A 19,191-nucleotide genomic window follows, 5' to 3' on the forward strand; every position below is an offset into this window, starting at 1 on the left:
ATCATTTCTGCGTGGCTTGATGCTTATACACATACTCAGGAACATCCCTTAGGAGAGTATAGCAGTAGTCTGCTAAAAGAGTAGGGCTCCACTTTCCAGTACATCTCTTCTCAAATGTGTCAATATCTTTGTGAAATTGCTCCCATGTCCATCATTTACTGCACAACAATCTTTGAGGAAGAAGTTAAGATGACTATGTAAGAAATGCATTTTCAGTGACATGCTGGACCAAGTTTTTCATAAGATGACAACATGTTATCTACAATCTCCTTGTAATTTATTGGTTGTTTGTTCCCTATGAACTGCAGATAGACTGTCTTAAAACATTCCCATGCATGCTTCTCATCACCTTGTATGATTCCATCAAAAGTATGGCCTCCAAAAAGCTCTCAAATGTGTGGGCCTACAAAGGTGCCCTCCTTTACTTTGGCATCACTTAAGTGAGGAAATTTTTGCCTTAAGTACTTAAATGCATCACCATCTATGTTCATTCCCTTAACAAAGTCTTTCATGAGACCCAACTTGATGTGCAAGGGTGGGAGCAGAATCTTTTAGGGTCTACTAGAGGTTCACTCTTAATGTTCTTTATACCTAGTTGAAGAGATTTTCTGGTGGGTCATTCATGTTTATTGTTATGAGATGCAAGAGCTCTGCTATTCTATGTATGGAGAAAGCAGAAATATTTAGTATACCATAACTACATACCTAACAGCAGTGCAACCACTTTCAAGTCACCACAAATCTGCCACTGAGAGTCATTATAATTGATGGTTTCTAGTAAAATTTTCATGTTTTGGTATGAATCTTTCATATGCATACTATGCCCAACCGGAATGGAAGGAAGCTCATTCCCAATATGTAAAAGCACTGCTTTTAAGCTCACCTTTGATGAATCAATATAGAGTCTCCATTCATCAGGGTTGTAATTAATTCTGAGAGCCATTATTAGACCATTTATGCCTACACATGGCACAAGACTATCTTGCATGTTAAAAAAGGAGTGAATGGTTGCTCTCTTTTGTTGCAGAATGAACCATTTACATTGCTTTCCAGAAAATTGCACTGCTGCAATCTTGATGCTAAAATCTCAGCCTTAGCTTTAGACAGCTCCAAATCTCTAATGAGATCACTTGAGACAATTTTTGTGCATCATCAGTTGATGGTGTATTTCGAAGAAACTCTGGATCTTGTGATGTACATTCTTCAGGACATTCAGATTCCCCATCAGAAGTAATTGTTTACTCTTACCCTTGGAAACCTTTCAGTTCAGTGAATTTATTTCAGCTGTTTGTAACTAAAACCTTTATGAAGTCTGGGGTAGTTTCAGGCACAAATCCATTGTTCAGTTCTGGGGGTGGGGGGTCACTGTTTATCACTTTCTCAGATTTTGTATCAGATGATTTTTTGTGTTGCAGCAAGCCTGGATGACTTCTAATGTTATAACCTCTGGAGGGGAAGAGTAGCTTCTACAACATATAATTAACATAAGATCAATTTCAGTAAAACACTTTAATAACAGATACTTAACTTTGGAAAACATCTGTGTCCATATGAGGGATGGTGTACTCTCAGAGCACAATGACTAATGACATGAATTTGCTGCTAGGATCTGAAATACAATGAGGCTGATATCAGAGTCAGCTATCAGAATTGGCAAGCAATGCTGTGCTCTGACTTAAGTAGACTTCCAGCAACAGCAGCATGTGGAATCTCTTGAGGGCATGTCTTCATCAACATCTCTCGTTTGTGGTCATGTCTGGCAGTGACTGTCTTTAGCTTGCAGTTATGTTGTGAGGTACTAACTTTGCCATAAGACCTCTCTCTTTGGATGACACTATCTTCCTCCCCTACAAATCTCCGCACCATTATCATGCAGTGCTGAATTGCTTGATGATGGTGGGGGATGGGGAGGGGCAGCCTGAATGTGGATATACACTCCTGGAAATGGAAAAAAGAACACATTGACACCGGTGTGTCAGACCCACCATACTTGCTCCGGACACTGCGGGAGGGCTGTACAAGCAATGATCACACGCACGGCACAGCGGACACACCAGGAACCGCGGTGTTGGCCATCGAATGGCGCTAGCTGCGCAGCATTTGTGCAACGCCGCCGTCAGTGTCAGCCAGTTTGCCATAGCATACGGAGCTCCATCGTAGTCTTTAACACTGGTAGCATGCCGCGACAGCGTGGACGTGAACCGTATGTGCAGTTGACGGACTTTGAGCGAGGGCATATAGTAGGCATGCGGGAGGCCGGGAGGACGTACCGCCGAATTGCTCAACACGTGGGGCGTGAGGTCTCCACAGTACATCGATGTTGTCGCCAGTGGTCGGCGGAAGGTGCACGTGCCCCTCGACCTGGGACCGGACCGCAGCGACGCACGGATGCACGCCAAGACCACCATAGGGGACCGCACCGCCACTTCCCAGCAAATTAGGGACACTGTTGCTCCTGGGGTATCAGCGAGGACCATTCGCAACCATCTCCATGAAGCTGGGCTACGCTCCCGCACACCATTAGGCCGTCTTCCGCTCACGCCCCAACATCATGCAGCCCGCCTCCAGTGGTGTCGCGACAGGCGTGAATGGAGGGACGAATGGAGACGTGTCATCTTCAGCGATGTGAGTCGCTTCTGCCTTGGTGCCAATGATGGTCGTATGCGTGTTTGGCGCCGTGCAGGTGAGTGCCACAATCAGGACTGCATACGACCGAGGCACACAGGGCCAACACCCGGCATCATGGTGTGGGGAGCGATCTCCTACAATGGCCGTACACCTCTGGTGATCGTCAAGGGGACACTGAATAGTGCACGGTACATCCAAACCGTCATCGAACCCATCGTTCTACCATTCCTAGACCGGCAAGTGAACTTGCTGTTCCAACAGGACAATGCACATCCGCATGTATCCCGTGCCACCCAACGTGCTCTAGAAGGTGTAAGTCAACTACCCTGGCCAGCAAGATCTCCGGATCTGTCCCCCATTGAGCATGTTTGGGACTGGATGAAGCGTCGTCTCACGCGGTCTGCACGTCCAGCACGAACGCTGGTCCAACTGAGGCGCCAGGTGGAAATGGCATGGCAAGCCATTCCAGAAGACTACATCCAGCATCTCTACGATCATCTCCATGGGAGAATAGCAGCCTGCATTGCTGCGAAAGGTGGATATACACTGTACTAGTGCCGACATTGTGCATGCTCTGTTGCCTGTGTCTATGTGCCTGTGGTTCTGTCAGTGTGATCATGTGATGTATCTGACCCCAGGAATGTGTCAATAAAGTTTCCCCTTCCTGGGACAATGAATTCACGGTGTTCTTATTTCAATTTCCAGGAGTGTAGATGAGGAACACAGATGCTGTGGCCAAAATGACAGAATGTAGAACTCCAGGAGTGTCATGGTGGTTGTCTGGAGGTGGCACCTGAAGGTATGTCAAGTCTGGTTGCAGGACCATTAATGGCAGTGCGATATCAATCTCCTTCTGCACTGTTCTGTGTGGTGCTGACTGCAACAGCTAGAGAGTTGGAGATGGTGACTGTTGTAGTCCCCAATGCAATCTGTTCTGTGGGGAAGCATTCTGCAGCAGAATCACTGATACTAGAGTGCTGCACATTATTCTGTTTATGCCAATGCAGCCAGAGGAACCTAGAACAATTTAAGACAAATGACCCCATACTTGTATGATGAAACCATGCTCTCAGTACTGTTTCTTGTCAAAACCTTTCAAGACAACTTTGTCCTCCAGCTTGACTGGCAGAGTAAACTGTTTCTACAGTGGCCACATAAGGTGTAACAGGGTACAGTGACAATGGCTGTGTAATACTTCTGCTGGAAACTTCCCACAATGTAGCAAAGAGTGGTAGGAGGAAAGAAAAATCTTTAAGGCTTGCTCTCATGTGTGGAGGAATGGAGTTTCTCCATATGACTCTTGCACATTCAAATGAAGCAATTCAGCTTTACTGTTTGACTGAGGGTTAAAGAGGAGCAGTAGTTACATGATGCATGCCATGACTCAGCACTGTTGGAAATTGGGCTGATACAGTAGCAGCAGTAGTGGTGAATGTTACAGAGATATACAGATGGAAATTTACTGTTGTGTCTACCACCAACAACACTTGTGTGTTCCAGAATGGATTTGCAAAATCAATGTGCAAGCATTGCAGCAGTCTGCACAGACATGGCCACTGGAAAAACTGTTGTGGCAGTGCAGACTGATGCTCTGCACAAGCTGTGTAACAAGAAGTCATTTGCTGAATTTGCACATCCATGTCCTGCTATACCTTGAGGTTGATACTTTCCCAGACTTCTTAAAACTGGCAAAGACAGTACCAGCGAATAAAAAAGGTGATTCTAGCAGTCCATCGAGCTTTAGAAGAATTTGTGTAACATCTATAGTAGCAAAAGTAATTGAAACTGTAATGAAGAACCAATTCTTGTGTTATTTCAAAGGCAACAGTGAATGAATTTAGAAAAGGGAAATCTACATTTACTGAAAAGCTTGATGTAATAACAGAAATAATGGAATTGTTTGAAGAAAAGCAACTGCATGGCTTTAATCCTTGGTGATCTAAGCAAGGCATTTGATTGCATCTCTCATAAGATGTTGCTGGAGAAATTAAAATGTCATGTTATGAAAGGTGTCATTTTTGAGATTCAGTCATCTTATCTTAGAAATTGGCATCAGAGTGTTTGTGTCCAGGGAGTGATGTCTCGTGAAATGGCACTTGAACAAGGTGCACTGCAGGGCTCTGTGCTTGACCCTATGCTATTCTGAAGATTTGTCAATAACTTAGGTTGTGATGGTCATACTCTGCTATTTGTAGATGATACAGAGTTAATGATTAAGGGTATAAATCCAGCTGAGGTACTAATGGATGCTGAAATTTTGTTTGAAGTAGCTAAAAAGTGGTTCATAGCAAAAAAAATGAAATTCCAGAACATATTATGCAGCTTGGGTGACTGTGGGCCCATAGAAAATGTTAACTGTGTCAAACTCCTGGGAATTACAACTGACAGTAAGTTGACAAGGACTGAATACACTGCATGTGTGTGTTCTAATCTCTCAAGTGTAATTTATCTCCTCAGGAAGCTCAAATGTCTGCTAACAGATCAGCACTTAATCACAATATAATATACACTGTTCCACAGCCACATCATACATGGATTGCTGCTGTGGGGACATTTTACTGGAAGCAAAAATGTATTGATCCTACAATGGAAGGTTGTAAGAATAATATCTTCCAGTAAGAAATACAACCACAGAAGATCCACTTTCAAGCAGTTGGTTAAGTGACAATATTCAGCCAGTATGTTTTCAACTCTCTTGTCTGTATAAAGGAAAGTCAAGGATCCTTCTGCAAGAGACAAAAGACCCACAACTACAACACATGAAATAAGGGTGACACTGATATTCCAAGTTATTGCCTAAGTCAGACACTGGAAAGTTTTCCCACAGCAGCCCTGAGGATGTTCAACCACCTTCCAATGGAAGTCTAGACATCACCACAGAGGATGTTTAGAGCTAGACTGATACGCGTCTTCAATCAACAGCCTCTATATTCAGTAAATGAATTTTTCTCTACAAATAGGAATGTAGACTGATCAATAAGGTATGATCACACATGAGGCCACAAACTGGAAACATTTAAGAGCTTAAAGTGTTGTTTATAACCATTGTTTATAGCATCAGTGCTGTGCTGTGCTTCTTGTCTGTTATCTTAGCAGTTTTAATATTTGATTGCTAAGATGTGATGCAGTCTGTCCAGCCATGACTGGTAAATGATGTTGACATTGATACAGTAATTGGAAATAGCAAGTAAAGTGGTGCCAGTGAGTTGCTTCATGTGAATTATACCCAGTGACCTTCTTGCAATGAAGACAAAATTTCCTGCTGTAAAGAGTGAGTAATCACAACCTGTGCATCATCATTCTTTGTATGTAGTATCAGAACACCGGACCATACAGACCATGCATTGCAATGGAAAAAGTAGCGATGTGCCATTGGTTGGAGAATTTCTTTCAAACTATATGACCATCCACGGCACACTTATTGCAAAACTACACAAGGAGCTGAGTCCTAGGCTGGTGCTCCAGCAATATGCTGAAAGTCAAGAGAAAATCTTTAAAGAATATCTAAATCTTGAGTGTGAATCTGATAAAATGAGTCCTCAGATGAATCAAACATTGTGTTGGTATTAATTAGTAACTAAAACAACAAGTCAGTGTTCAAATGTTTTACAGTGAGCCTGTACTACAACTCATTCGAAAATTAGACAGTAGCAGAGTCAGCATTGCAATTCCTGTGCTGTTTATGGGGCAAGCTTGGAAGGACTTAACAAAGCCACTAAAGGACAATGATCGGTAATCAAATAGAACTTTTGATCATACAAATATTGGTGGAACTTGTTAACATCGTAAACAATCATGACCACCTCTTTATCAAGTTGACTATAATTGCACTGAATACTGTTCAGAGCTTTCAAGTCAAAAGCAGTGGGCCTATCAGGCATACTAGTTCTATGGGAAAGCACTGTTCCAATCCCATAAGAAGATGCATTCACAGCTAACACAGCAGCCCTAGCTGGATGAAAATGATTGAGACAACAATGACATAACAAAGTGTCCTTTAACTGATGAAATGTATACTGACATTCTGAGGATCACATAAAGGGAACAACTTTCTGGCACAACTGATTCAGCAGAACAGCAATATGTGCAGTTTGAGCAATAAACTTAATGTAATAAATTAATTTCCCCATAAGAGCTTCTAGCTCCTTGACATTATGGTGCACCAGCAAATCTTTAATCACAGCCAAGTGTGGATGAGCAGGACAAATACCCTTTGAATTTATGACATGTTCTAAATATTCAAGTCCTTTTCCTTGTTACACTTCAAGCTAGCCTTGGCAAGAACTTGAAATGAACACTCTACATTTGCCAAACGTTCAGCAGGCATGTGACCTGTAACAATATCACCCAGATAGTTCATACATGAAGGAACTTTAGCTGTTAATTGTTCCAGGAAATGTTGAAGAATAGTAAGAAGAAGCACTTGTGAGAAGTAGTCTTTGAAACTGAAACAATCCCATATGAGCACTGATCACAAAATATTACCTGGACCGCTTTCCATTGGTAACTGTAAATATGTCATGTATAAATCAGTCTTTGAAAATTATCTGCCCTGTCCCACTCTGTGCATTAATTCCTCCAGTTGCAAAATGGGTCTGAGCACTATGGGACTTGACATCTGAGGTCATCAGTCCCCTAGAACTTAGAACTACTTAAACCTAACTAACCTAAGAACATCACACACATCCATGCCTGAGGCAGGATTCGAACCTGCAACCATAGCAGCCGCGCGGTTCCGGACTGACGCGTCTAGAACCGCTTGGCCACCACGGCCAGCTCCTCCAGTTGCAGGAGAAGAAAAGAACCCATGATATTTTCTGGGTTTACTGTTTCTTTGAAAGTAATGCAAAGATGTAAACCTCCTGTTTGCTGTCCACCTGCTTAACTGAGTGGTAACATGCTTGCCTCCCATGCAGCGGAGCTGGGTTTGATTCCCAGCCTGGTTGGAGATTTTCTCCACTCGTGGACTAGGTGTTGTGTTGTCTTCATCATAATTTCATCCTCATCACTGACACGCAAGTCACCCAATGTAATGTTGACTGAAATAAGACATGCACTCGGCAGCTGAACTTCCCTAGATGGGGTCTCCAGTCAACAATGCCACACAATCATTTCATTTTTTCCCCTTATTGTTTTTTAATAATTACCAGGGGCCACCCACTAGATTACAGAAACAGATTATATCAACCCATCACTGTAGTTTCTTTGCAGTCTGCTGACACAGAGCATGGGGGACAGGCCTCGCACAATAAAATTTGGGTTGTGCATTATCTTTAACAGTAATGTGCACCTTGAATTCCTTAGCCCTTCCTAATCCTGCTTCAAAAAGTTCACTATACTTGTTGTAAAAGTCAGAAACATGGATATGAGGCACTGAAACACTGATTTGTAACATGTAATCTTGTATGCACAGGCTGAACAAACCAAACAAGTCCAAGCCACTGTTTCTAGAAAAAAGTATATGGAATGAATCATACTTTATAAGTCACAAAAATTGCTGCCAAACTGCACACACCTACATTGGTGTTTCATGTCCATTATAATCAGACAAATTATAAGTAGCTTTTGTGATCATATGCTAGGTGTCTTTATTGATTAGGAAAACAGATGCATCTGTGTCTAATTGAAACTAAACTGCTAGCCACTCTTAATTGACAAAAAGTTTGTTCCATTGCTGTGGACTACAGGAGAAGATTTTTGTGAAGCAGAAAAATGAGACTTCATTTGTACCTGCTGTAGTGGTCATGATGACATTAACCTGCTGATAGCCAGATGATGGCTGTGCAGTAGACAGATACTTGAGCTGGTGGTGCTTTAAACAGATGGTCTGGTTATGACTTTGCTTACCACATGAGAAACACTTTGCTTCAAGAGAAGGACATGCTTTCCTATCATGAGTAGAAAATCACTGTGGACAAAACTGCCACAATTTATTCTGAAGCACACATCGTGTACAACATGACTGAAATGTTTTATCTTTATCTTTGCCTTTACCTGCACTCTGAGCCCTGTTTTTATTCACTGTAACATTAACTGAGGATGGAGCACCTTGGCCACTTACTTCCTCCCATTTTTTGGGCAGTGTATGAATCCTGAGTTGAAAAAATTGTTCATCTTTTGAAGCGATCCATGAATCGATCCAATTTGTGACTTCTTTATGAGATCGGAAGTGTTCGTCAGCCAGGCCATACGCCATTGATCTAAACAGGTGATAGTCAGAGGGAGCAATGTCTGGAGAATATAGCAGGTGGGGTAGGACTTCCCATTTTAACATTTCTAAGTATATATTGACCTCTTTTGCAATGTGGGCTCGAGCGTTGTCATACTGCAAAATCACTTTATCGTGCCTCTTGCTGTATTGCAGCCATTTGTCTTTTAATGCTCTGCTCAGACACTTCAATTGTGTTCGATAATGAGCACCTATGATTGTTTCAATTGGTTTTAACACCTCATAGTACACAACGCCAAGCTGATCCCACCAAATGCAGAGCATGATCTTGGAGCGGTGAATACATGTTTTGACCATCGATGTAGAAGCATGACAAGGATATCCCCATGATTTTTTGCATTTAGTGTTATTGTAATGAACCCATGTTTCATCCCCAGTCACAATGTGATGCAGAAATCCATTCCATTTTCGCCTCTGAAGCAACTGTTCACAAACACACCAATGCTGTTCAGCCTCTCTTGGTTTCAGCTCACACGGGACCCAAGATCATTCTTTCTGAATCATGCCCATAGCCTTGAGACATTTTAAAATGGCTTGCTGTGTCACTCCCACTAATCATGCCAGTTCTTCTTGAGTTTAACTCGAGCCTTCACTCAGAAATGTCTCCAATTCTGCATCTTTGAAAACATACTCTCTTGCACCACTATGCCAGTCTATGATGTTAAAATCACTATTCTAGAAGAGTTGAAACCACTTTTACAACTATTTCCATTATTTTTAAATAATATGTGTCACTATTTTGCAACTGTCACTTATTAAACTGATGACCTTGTAAAAATTCACACTCCCAGAAGCTGCCTTCTTTGGAATTATAATTATTACATCCTTCCTAAGACTTGACAGTGTTTTGCCTCTCTCATTTATCTTCCATAAGAAGTAGGATATTTGTGCCAGGCTATGTACTCCAAAGGATCTCAACAGTTCTGAGAGAAAATTGTCTGTTCAGGAGTCTTATTTCTACTTAGGTTTCTCAGTGCTCCGTCAGAATGAAGCTCATTTGGAGTCTTACCACAATCATTCTTCCCGTGGAGCATTTGCGTCTGGAGCATGAAAGGAGAAAAGTAATAGTAGTATGCAAAGCACCCTTCACCTCATACCATAAGACAGAATGGAGAGTACAGATGTAAATATAGATTACAGGGTGCACATTGAAATTCAAGCAATCATTCTTCCCATGCTCCAAGTATGACTGACTCAAGAAGAAGCCCCAATCAGTGGTACAATGAGAAGTTCCCTCTGCCATACACTTCACAATGATTAGAAGACTACAGATATAGATGCAGATGTAGATACAATTTGCAGCTTTTTTACTTATTTTATTTGTTCTTATGTGATGTCTCATATCTTAAATCAGAAGCAATATTGTACTTGTAAATGGAAACACCAGCCATGAATTAGGCCCTAGGCCTGTTCTGACTGGCTGTCTGCTGCTCACAAGGCAATGTGAGGAGCAATCTATGATCATGGGACATGCCAACAGATAAATCCTGATGGTGCCACTGCTTCTTCATTCAAGCAGTTCCTGCCCTCAAAAGGCTGAGTGAACCCATTACAGACCCCCCTTACCATAGAAAAACTCCGAGAGGATACTGGCAATCAAACTCAAATCCTCCTGCGCTGAAGACAGTGATGCTAGCTGTTCAGCTACAGAAGTCATCCTGAAACAATGGCTTAAAATTCATTTTAGTTTCCTGTAAACTAATTTCTGTTTACATAGCATCATTCTAAATTTTGTCTCCTTGTTTCAGCTATTGTTGCTCCAGAGCTAATTGTTCACTCTGGTTATGGGCAAGGTAGTTTACTGAATGATTTAGGAATAATAATACCAACAGTGGCTGCCTTAGTAATCATAGTTGTTTCTGGTGCTGGATTTTTCTTGTACATGAGGAAAAAACAGGAAATGTTTCAAGCGAATAAATATGGAGGTAAGAAATAATTTAATTGTTATCAGAGATAAGTTCCTTAAAGCCCTGCATAAAGAGAGACACAATACATAGGAACTGATTAAAAACTAAATAATACAAGGAAAATATTTTATGGAATGACTGGCTTTTAAATCATTTCTTATGTCTTGTGTGTCTTCTGATCCGGTACCTTTTCCTTCTTTCATTGTGTCATTATGTGTCTATTCTGTTCCACATGTTTATTGTGATGAAAGAACTTCAGAAAATTGTGAGAGCTACAAATTTAAAACTCTTAACAATAGTTTTAAATTTGTTTATATTTCAGCCTTGTTACCAATGTTCTTGTTTCAGTCATTGTTACATGCAGAGAAATGTAATATAATTTCTTTCATTTGATCACCTAGAAGCACAAGTCACTACAGGAAAGGCGACCATGATTTTGAGAGAGTAAGAAGAGTGGGATTGAGATTTTTAAGTTTTTATCATGTGGTTCATAGAATATATAGTTCCAGGTTTTCTGCTTGATCATTCCAGCTTTCTATTCAAGTTGTCTTTGTTAGCCACTGTGAATGATGAGTTAGATGCTCTTGCTCTTTAGATTCAAACTAGGCATCATACCATAACAGAGACAATTTTGCCAGTTGCTACAACATCATGGAAGAAAATGGAATCATCACACTTTTTGAGAACACCAATAAATGTGATTGTATTAATGAATGACCTCTTTGCTTCTTATTTATTTAGAAGTTGTTAATTCCACTTTATGTTGTAATTAACAGTTCCCCAAAGACAGGCTGTTTCCCAGATATTTTGAAAATTGCTGAGGTTTCAAAAGAGGAGATGTAAAAGACATCAACAATTATCCACCAGTCTTCTTTCTTTCTAGCATACAGGATATTATAGGAAAAGTAATGTATTGCCACATGATTTCATTACTTGATAAATATTGGATGCTCAAAAAATTTTTATCATTTTCGATGTACCAAAAGTGGACTCATCTGTGAAAGAAAATAATGATTTTATAACATGCTGGAACTGTAGTCAGTGCTGCATTAAGAACTCAGATAACTACCATAAAGCAAAGATTTGTGACTGTAGGTGTGAATTATTTGGACTAGTTGGCGATATGGTAAATGAAATCCAGGGCCTAAAGGCTGAAGTTACTCTCTTAAGTAAGAAGGCGTGTGAATTTGAACAACAGTGCCTGATGAACAACTGTAGGCCTAAACTAAAATCCAAGGAAAGCTTTCCTGCCATCATTACTCAAAACAGGTTTCAAATTCTTGATGAAATAGTGAAACAAGAACAAGTTCAGACCATGCAGACTAGAAGTAACCCATCAAGCAGGGGAGAAAAAAAAAAAAGGACTGTCAGCGATAAGTTTGGAAAACACCAAGTCCCAAACTCATGTGCAAAACATCAAAACATGAAACTGGACATAAACAACCCGTCCAAGGAAATGGAATCTGTAAAAGTACATGCAAGAAATCATCCCTAGAGAAAAACAGAAGAAACGATGACAATCAGAAACACAAGGAGGGCTGGGTTCTATTATATGGAGACAGCCATGGATGTGAAACAGTGCAAAACGTTGCAAATATGCAAGACAACTTTGCAGCTGTAGACCACATCCAGCCTGGAGCCCCTCTTTCTGCTGTGGTGAAGCCGTGCAAGCAGGATTGTGACTCCGTCTCATCCAATGACTGTGTCGTTATTACGGAAGGTTCATATGATGTAGTAAGAAATCATGTAAATCATGCAATTAGACATATGAAAATGATACTGGGTAAGTTAAATGACACTAAAACAATTGTTGTCAACATTCCACAGAGGCATGGTCATATGAAACAGTCTATTGTGAACTGGGAAGTTCATAAAACAAATGATAGGATTAAAGCTCTATGTAGAAAATTTCAGAATGTGTCTCTAGTAAATGTCAGCTATCTAGAAAGGGAGCTGCACCCTGCTGGCAAGCCAGGGAAACTTGTAAAGGCTGCTGGCCTCATTGACAGTCCAAAATTATCCTCTAAGGTCCAGCAGGTAAACCTCAGCCTTAAAATCATACACCAGAATCTTGGTATTCTTAAAAATAAGCATAATGATCTAGATGTAATTTCACAGATTGCCAAACCCGATATATTAGTTGTAAGTGAACATTGGTACAATGAAGCTCTGATTAGCATTAGTCAACCACTGTGATGAAATTCTGCATGGCCTTGAGTAGAAAAGGCAATACTGGGGGAGGTGTAGCAATTTTCACTGTTAATTAGAGTAATTTTAATGTTTTGATGTGAGTGCCTTCTGCTTGGAAGGAGTCTCAGAATTTGCTGCAATAAACCTAAAATGGGGTAGAGATAACATAGCAGTTATCGGTGTTTACAGGCCACCTGCAGCAAATGCAGATACCTTTTTTGTAAATCTTTCTGATTTGCTTGTATATATAGACACAACATTTTCTGGGCCAAATGGTCACATAAATATTATAGTTACAGGGGATATAAATATAGAGTTATTAACAAATGATGTCAGCACCAAAAAGTTACATCACCTGTGTGAAGAATTTAACCTGATCCCACTCATTCGGGAGCCCACTAGAGAAACTGGCAACAGTAAAACATGTCTTGACAACATAATAAAGAGCAAGACGCACCTGTCCCACAGTGCATCTGTTTTAAAACTAGCCATCTCAGATCACCATGCTGTACAGCTTAAATTGGAGCTCCATGAGGCCCCCACTGTCACCACAAAACAACAGTTTGTAACTAAAAGAATGATGTATAATGACAACATAAATAGACTAAACTACATGCTAGCACATATTAAATGGTTTGAAAATAATAGCTTTTCAAATGATAGCTTTGCTGCTGACTTCTATTAATGCTTTGATACCACATGCCAAGTTGTAATCACAAAAATGAAACAAACAAAAAATATAAGCAAAAATAGTTGAGTAAATAGTAATGTCACTGGAGCTAGGGAAAAATTAAAACCACTCCATAGTGCAATGCTGAGTAATAGAGAGATTCCTGAGCTAAAGGAGGCCTTCAAAATATATGAAGCACACTATAAGGACTTACTCACACAGACCAGGAGCAACTGTGTTGCAAATAAGCTTCAAAACTCACACAACACAGCTGCTGGTATCTGGGCAGTCATAAACAGTTTTCAAACCTGCAATGACAAATCCTGTATGGACTTTACTATTAACCACAATGGCATGCTCATAAAAGACCAACTAGAAATTGTAAATATTTCAATGAATATTTTTCTTCTGTAGGGGAAGCCATAAATGACAAACATAAAAACATGCTATACAGTTTTTAAGGTAATACATGTGAGCATATTATATATCTAGCCCCCACAAACTGTGCAGAAATAATGGGCATCATTAGCTCTCTAAAACCTTCTAATTCAGCTGAGCATGATGGCCAAAATATTAATGTTTTAAAAGCCTGTAGCCAAAATGTCTCTGTACCTCTGTCTGTAGCAATCAACAATATAATAGAATCAGGCACCTTTCCATACAAACTAAAAATAGCACAGGTGACACCCATTTTTAAGAAAGGTGACAACAACAAAATAGAAAACTACAGACCAGTCTCAATCCTTTCTGTCTTTTCCACAATAGTTGAGAAAGTTATATACAACAGGATTATAAACATTCTTAACAAACACAACCTGAGGTTTGAAAATCAAAATGGATTCCTAAAAGGTAAATCAACTAGCCTGCAGCTGCTCAACTAATTGAAGAGGTCTAAGGGGGTATAGAAAGCAAGGAACATGTGGCTGGTGTATACCTAGACCTGGAAAAAGCCTTTGATTGTTTGGATTAGATTAGATTAGTTTTTTGTTCCATAGATCCATGCTGAGGAGACCCTCATGGATGTAGAACATGTCAATATCTTTTTTTTTAAAAAAAAAAAAAGCTGAAATAACAATATTAATAGTATGAATATATACAATACATCATTTGTTTCTATTGAAAAATTCGTCAATGGAGTAGAAGGAGTTGGCCACCATTAAGTCTTTCACACTACTTTTAAACTGATCTTATTTGTAACTAAATTTTTTATGTTTGTTGGCAAATTATTGAAGATGAGTGTTCCTGAGTAGTGGACCCCTTTTTGAACTAAAGTAAGTGTTTTTAAGTCCTTGTGCAGATCATTTTTGTTCTTGGTATTGTATGTATGTTTTAGAACACGTGAGGCAATACTGACCTTACAACTTATCTTAGAAGAAAGATTAAGAAAAGGCAAACCTACATTTCTAGCATTTGTAGACTTAGAGAAACCTTTTGACAATGTTGACTGGAATACTCTCTTTCAAATTCTGAAAGTGGCAGGGGTAAAATACAGGGAGCGAAAGGCTATTTACAATTTGTACAGAAACCAGATGGCAGTTATAAGAATCGAGGAGCATGAAAGGGAAGCAGTGGTTGGGAAAGGAGTGAGACAGGGTAGTAGCCTCTCCTCGATGTTATTCAATATGTATATTGAGCAAGCAGTAAAGGAAACAAAAGAAAAATTTGGAGTAGGTATTAAAATTCATGGAGAAGAAGTAAAAACTTTGAGGTTCGCCGATGACATTGTAATTCTGTCAGAGACGGCAAAGGACTTGGAAGAGCAGTTGAACGGAATGGACAGTGTCTTGAAAGGAGGATATAAGATGAACATCAACAAAACCAAAACGAGGATAATGGAATGTAGTCAAATTAAATTGGGTGATGCTGAGGGAATTAGATTAGGAAATGAGACATTTAAAGTAGTACAGGAGTTTTGCTATTTGGGAAGTAAAATAACTGATGATGGTCAAAGTAGAGAGGATATAAAATGTAGACTGGCAATGGCCAGGAAAGCGTTTCTGAAGAAGAGAAATTTGTTAACATCGAATATAGATTTATGTATCAGGAAGTCGTTTCTGAAAGTATTTGTTTGGAGTGTAGCCATGTATGGAAGTGAAACATGGACAATAACTAGTTTAGACAAGAAGAGAATAGAAGCTTTCAAAATGTGGTGCTACAGAAGAATACTGAAGATAAGGTGGATAGATCACGTAACTAATGAGGAGGTATTGAATAGGATTGGGGAGAAGAGAAGTTTGTGGCACAACTTGACTAGAAGAAGGGATCGGTTAGTAGGACATGTTTTGAGGCATCAAGGGATCACCAATTTGGTATTGGAGGGCAGCATGGAGGGTAAAAATCGTAGAGGGAGACCAAGAGATAAATACACTAAGCAGATTCAGAAGGATGTAGGTTGCAGTAGGTACTGGGAGATGAAGAAGTTTGCACAGGATAGAGTAGCACGGAGAGCTGCATCAAACCAGTCTCAGAACTGAAGACAACAACAACAACATTGTATGTATGAACAGAGCTGTTTGTTGGAAAAAGAGATATATTATTTAGGACAAATTTCATTAAGGAATAAATATACTGATAGGCAGTAGTTAGTATACCCAGTTCTTTGAAGAGGTTTCTACAGGACGTCCTTGAATTGACTTCACAAATAATACGTATTACGTGCTTCTGGACTCTGAAAACTTTTGTTTGGCTTGAAGAGTTACCACAAAATACACTCCTGGAAATTGAAATAAGAACACCGTGAATTCATTGTCCCAGGAAGGGGAAACTTTATTGACACATTCCTGGGGTCAGATACATCACATGATCACACTGACAGAACCACAGGCACATAGACACAGCCAACAGAGCATGCACAATGTCGGCACTAGTACAGTGTATATCCACCTTTCGCAGCAATGCAGGCTGCTATTCTCCCATGGAGATGATCGTAGAGATGCTGGATGTAGTCTTCTGGAATGGCTTGCCATGCCATTTCCACCTGGCGCCTCAGTTGGACCAGCGTTCGTGCTGGACGTGCAGACCGCGTGAGACGATGCTTCATCCAGTCCCAAACATGCTCAATGGGGGACAGATCCGGAGATCTTGCTGGCCAGGGTAGTTGACTTACACCTTCTAGAGCACGTTGGGTGGCACGGGATACATGCGGATGTGCATTGTCCTGTTGGAACAGCAAGTTCACTTGCCGGTCTAGGAATGGTAGAACGATGGGTTCGATGACGGTTTGGATGTACCGTGCACTATTCAGTGTCCCCTCGACGATCACCAGAGGTGTACGGCCAGTGTAGGAGATCGCTCCCCACACCATGATGCCGGGTGTTGGCCCTGTGTGCCTCGGTCATATGCAGTCCTGATTGTGGCACTCACCTGCACGGCGCCAAACACGCATACGACCATCATTGGCACCAAGGCAGAAGCAACTCTCATCGCTGAAGATGACACGTCTCCATTCGTCCCTCCATTCACACCTGTCGCGACACCACTGGAGGCGGGCTGCACGATGTTGGGGCGTGAGCGGAAGACGGCCTAACGGTGTGCGGGACCGTAGCCCAGCTTCATGGAGACGGTTGCGAATGGTCCTCGCCAATACCCCAGGAGCAACAGTGTCCCTAATTTGCTGGGAAGTGGTGGTGCGGTCCCCTACGGCACTGCGTAGGATCCTATGGTCTTGGCGTGCATCCCTGCGTCACTGCGGTCCGGTCCCAGGTCGACGGGCACGTGCACCTTCCGCCGACCACTGGCGACAACATCGATGTACTGTGGAGACCTCACGCCCCATGTGTTGAGCAATTCGACGGTACATCCACCCGGCCTCCCACATGCCCACTATACGCCCTCGCTCAAAGTCTGTCAACTGCACATACGGTTCACGTCCACGCTGTTGCGGCATGCTACCAGTGTTAAAGACTGCGATGGAGCTCCGTATGCCACGGCAAACTGGCCGACACTGACGGCGGCGGTGCACAAATGCTGCGCAGCTAGCGCCATTCGACGGCCAACACCGCGGTTCCTGGTGTGTCCGCTGTGCCGTGCGTGTGATCATTGCTTGTACAGCCCTCTCGCAGTGTCCGGAGCAAGTATGGTGGGTCTGACACACCGGTGTCAATGTGTTCTTTTTCCATTTCCAGGAGTGTATTATACCATATGACATTATGGAATGAAAGTAGGCAAAGTATGCAAGCTTTTTCATTTTTATGTCGCTTATGTCTGCTAACACTCAAATTGCAAATACAGTTTTGTTAAGGCATTTCTGCAGTTCTGTGGTGTGCTCCTCCCAACTGAATTTATTATCAAGTTGTAATCCCAGGAATTTAAGACTGTCAACCACTTCTATCTGCTCTTCTTCATACTTTATGCGTATGTTGGGTGGAAACCTCTTACACATTTTAAATTGCATATAGTGAGTATTTTTGAAGTTTAATGTCAGTGAGTTGGCTTTAAACCATTTATTAATATCCATGAAAATATCATTATCAGATCTTTCTAGAACAACACTCGACATACTATTTATTGCAATGCTTGTGTCATCTGCAAACAAAACGAACTCTGCTTCTGGCAGTGTAACTGATGAGAGATCATTAATGTACACAAGAAAAAGCAATGGCCTTAAGATGGATCCTTGTGGGACACCACATGTAATTTCTTCCCATTCTGATGATGACTGATGACTTAATTCACTAGTCCCTTGCACTGACACCCTTTGTTTCCTGTTAGCGAGATATGACTTGAACCATTTTGCAGCACTGCCCATGACAACATAGAATTCTAATTTATTTAAAAGGATGTTGTGGTTTACATAATCGAATGCCTTTGACAAATCACAGAAAATATCTGGTGCTTGTTACTTGTTATTTAATGTATTAAGTACATTTTCACTGTAGGTGTAAATAGCCTTCTTGATATCAGAACCCATAAGAAATCCAAACTGTGTTCTTGATAATATGTTATTTGTGGTCAGATGGTTGAGAAGCTGCCTGTACATTACTTTTTCTAAAAATTTTGAGAATGCTGGCAAAAGTGAAATCTGTCTGTAGTTTGTTGGTATCTCTTTACCCCCTTTCTTGAATAGAGGCTTAACATCCACATATTTTAGCCAGTCAGGAAATGTCCCAGTTATAATTGACTGGTTACACAAGTAACTTAGAATTGTACTATACTCACAAGAACATGTCTTAATTAACTTTGTTGATATTTCATTGTAACCACTAGAACGCTTTGTTTTTAAAGATTTTATTATGGAAGTTATTTCTTTAGGTGAAGTGAGTGACATATTCAAGTACCTGAAGCTATTTGTAAAGGCTAGTTTCAGATATTCAAGGGCATTATTTACTGATTCTGACAATCCCGTTCTATCAGTAATGGATATAAAGTACTTAAATAGATTTGCCACACTATGCCCATCAGTTACTAATGTGTCATCTACCCTTAGTGATATTTGCTCCTGTTCCTTTCTGGTTCTACCAGTCTCCTCTTTCATTATATCCCATATTGTTTTTATTTTGTTCCCTGACATTGCTATCTTCTTCTCATAGTGCTTTTGTTTAGATGTCTGAATTACTTTTTTTTAATAT

At 40.7% G+C, this 19,191-nt stretch overlaps 1 protein-coding gene across 1 annotated transcript in view; it reads left to right on the forward strand.

Annotated features, from left to right (window-relative positions):
• Nucleotides 1-19,191, forward strand: part of LOC126335917 (Down syndrome cell adhesion molecule-like protein Dscam2) — a 935,428-nt gene that overhangs the window by 889,412 nt on the left and 26,825 nt on the right. The window contains exon 29 of the mRNA XM_049999390.1: nt 10,606-10,782. Coding sequence (XP_049855347.1) covers nt 10,606-10,782 — 177 coding nt within the window. The remainder of the gene's footprint in view (nt 1-10,605; nt 10,783-19,191) is intronic.

Source organism: Schistocerca gregaria, chromosome 2 (genome assembly GCF_023897955.1).
Source record: "Schistocerca gregaria isolate iqSchGreg1 chromosome 2, iqSchGreg1.2, whole genome shotgun sequence".
Lineage (NCBI taxonomy): Eukaryota > Metazoa > Arthropoda > Insecta > Orthoptera > Acrididae > Schistocerca > Schistocerca gregaria.